Raw genomic sequence first — 1,867 nt, forward strand, 5'->3', positions numbered from 1 at the left:
AGTTTTTTCGAAAAAAAAAAAAACTAGAAGTTCAATGCTATAATTTTTCAGAAACGAACTTGACACTTTTTTTTTTCTCAAGACATATAAGTAGTCGCAAATTTTTCTTAAAAACTTAATTACCTTATATTTTTTACCATAAAAATCTAGAAGTGGATTCCAAAATCTTTTAGGACATATTTATGTTATTAATATTTATTAAATCGAGCTGCTCGGCTGCTCCTGCCTTGTGGTACTTGCAGTATGATTACATCATCAGGAGGAGGCCTACGTTTCTTGGTAGCTTGTTCAAAAGAATAAGCAATTTCAATAAGAGTTGGTTCTGAATACTTTAATCCTCCAAAGGAAACACCTAATGGCATATTCTCATTGTTGTATCCACCAGGCACTGTTATTGCTGGGTAACCACCAACCGCTAAAAATGGAACCAATTTTTGTCCCACATATATCAATGCATCAAGCTTCTTCTCCTTCATCATCTTCTCAAACCCATCTTTCGAAAGTCTTTCTAGATTTGATATTGCTTCTTGAACTTCTTTGCTTATTCCATCGAACTTGTTTGCATCTAGAAACATGTCTTGTGGATATTCAATGATTTTCTCCTGTGCCAAGATAATTAAGATAGTAATAAATTATCTATACGTGCACGGTTGAAAGTGTTAGTTAATCTTGATGATTTAGTTTGTGTGACGTTATATGTTTAGAGAAAAAGAAATCAACATTTTGATAAAAAAAATGTTTTAATATGTGTATTGATAAATATATTTAATATTTTCATCTTTTAGATATTTTTTCTGGATTACAAAAAAATATTTTATAAGCGACAAAATAAGATATTTTAGTTGTTATTACTTCAAGTAGTATATGTAAATTAGTTTAAAGAAATGCTACATACACGTTTAAAAATAATCACTAAACTAATCATTATGTATTATGTATAAATATTAAATACATATATTTTATTTTATTTTAATTTATATTTTAATATATATTTTATATCAATAATTAATAATTATATCCTCCTGTAATCCTCATGTATATCATCGTTTCTAAAAGCAGCTTAACGAAATTAGGTTAGTTATTAGTAGTGATACATCAATCATCACATTTAGGGTTCCACTTAGTTAGTGCCATCAAATACTAATAGCCAAAAACAAGAAAGGAAAAAGGATCTCTAAACATATTATATATATCTGTAAGAAAATAATAAATAAATAAATAATTATATAAAATGATGCATATACTTACAAGGACGTAGTGTTTATAGTTGAAGATGATGAGATCTGTGAGGGATCGCATAGGTGAAGACACGAGGTTTGCCAGATAAGAATTCAAGTCTCTCTTGAGCTCAGCTAACAATGCTATCATTTCATTCTCATAAATCTCTTCAGTCTTCTCAATTACTATGTCATCCACAAGTGTCGCTCCTTGATCCCTGATTATATATTATTCAACAAGAAATTAATAATGTACTTACATTATGCTAAAATAATTTCGTTTTCATCTAATTAATTTTTTTATATAAACATATAATACTTTCTTATATTAATTTTTTTTATAATGATTTTTAAATATTAATTTCACATGAAAATAATTACATACCAATTTTCACTTAAATTCTTAGTTAAAATTAAAAATGTATAAATGTGGCATAATGTAAAGTGGTAATGTATAGCAGAACCTCATTATTTGGAAGAGTTGTTGATATGTAGCATTCTCGACAGAATTTTCAGGAAAATTATTAAAAGAATCAGGGTATCTCAAGATTCCAAGTCTTTTTCCTTGTAGACCACGAGGATTCAGATATTGAGCATAGCCACCCTCTGGAATGTGTTTTGAGGCATTCACAGTCCCTTCATCTTTCTCG

General features: G+C 28.3%; 1 protein-coding gene across 1 annotated transcript in view; it reads right to left on the reverse strand.

Moving 5' to 3' along the window:
- Nucleotides 1-1,867, reverse strand: part of LOC107629675 (putative amidase C869.01) — a gene marked incomplete in the record, with an annotated part of 5,003 nt that overhangs the window by 438 nt on the left and 2,698 nt on the right. The window contains 3 exon segments of the mRNA XM_016332516.1: nt 11-602; nt 1,249-1,435; nt 1,682-1,863. Of these exon segments, the coding sequence (XP_016188002.1) occupies nt 189-602; nt 1,249-1,435; nt 1,682-1,863 (783 nt within the window).

Source organism: Arachis ipaensis, chromosome B03 (genome assembly GCF_000816755.2).
Source record: "Arachis ipaensis cultivar K30076 chromosome B03, Araip1.1, whole genome shotgun sequence".
Taxonomy (NCBI): Eukaryota; Viridiplantae; Streptophyta; class Magnoliopsida; order Fabales; family Fabaceae; genus Arachis; species Arachis ipaensis.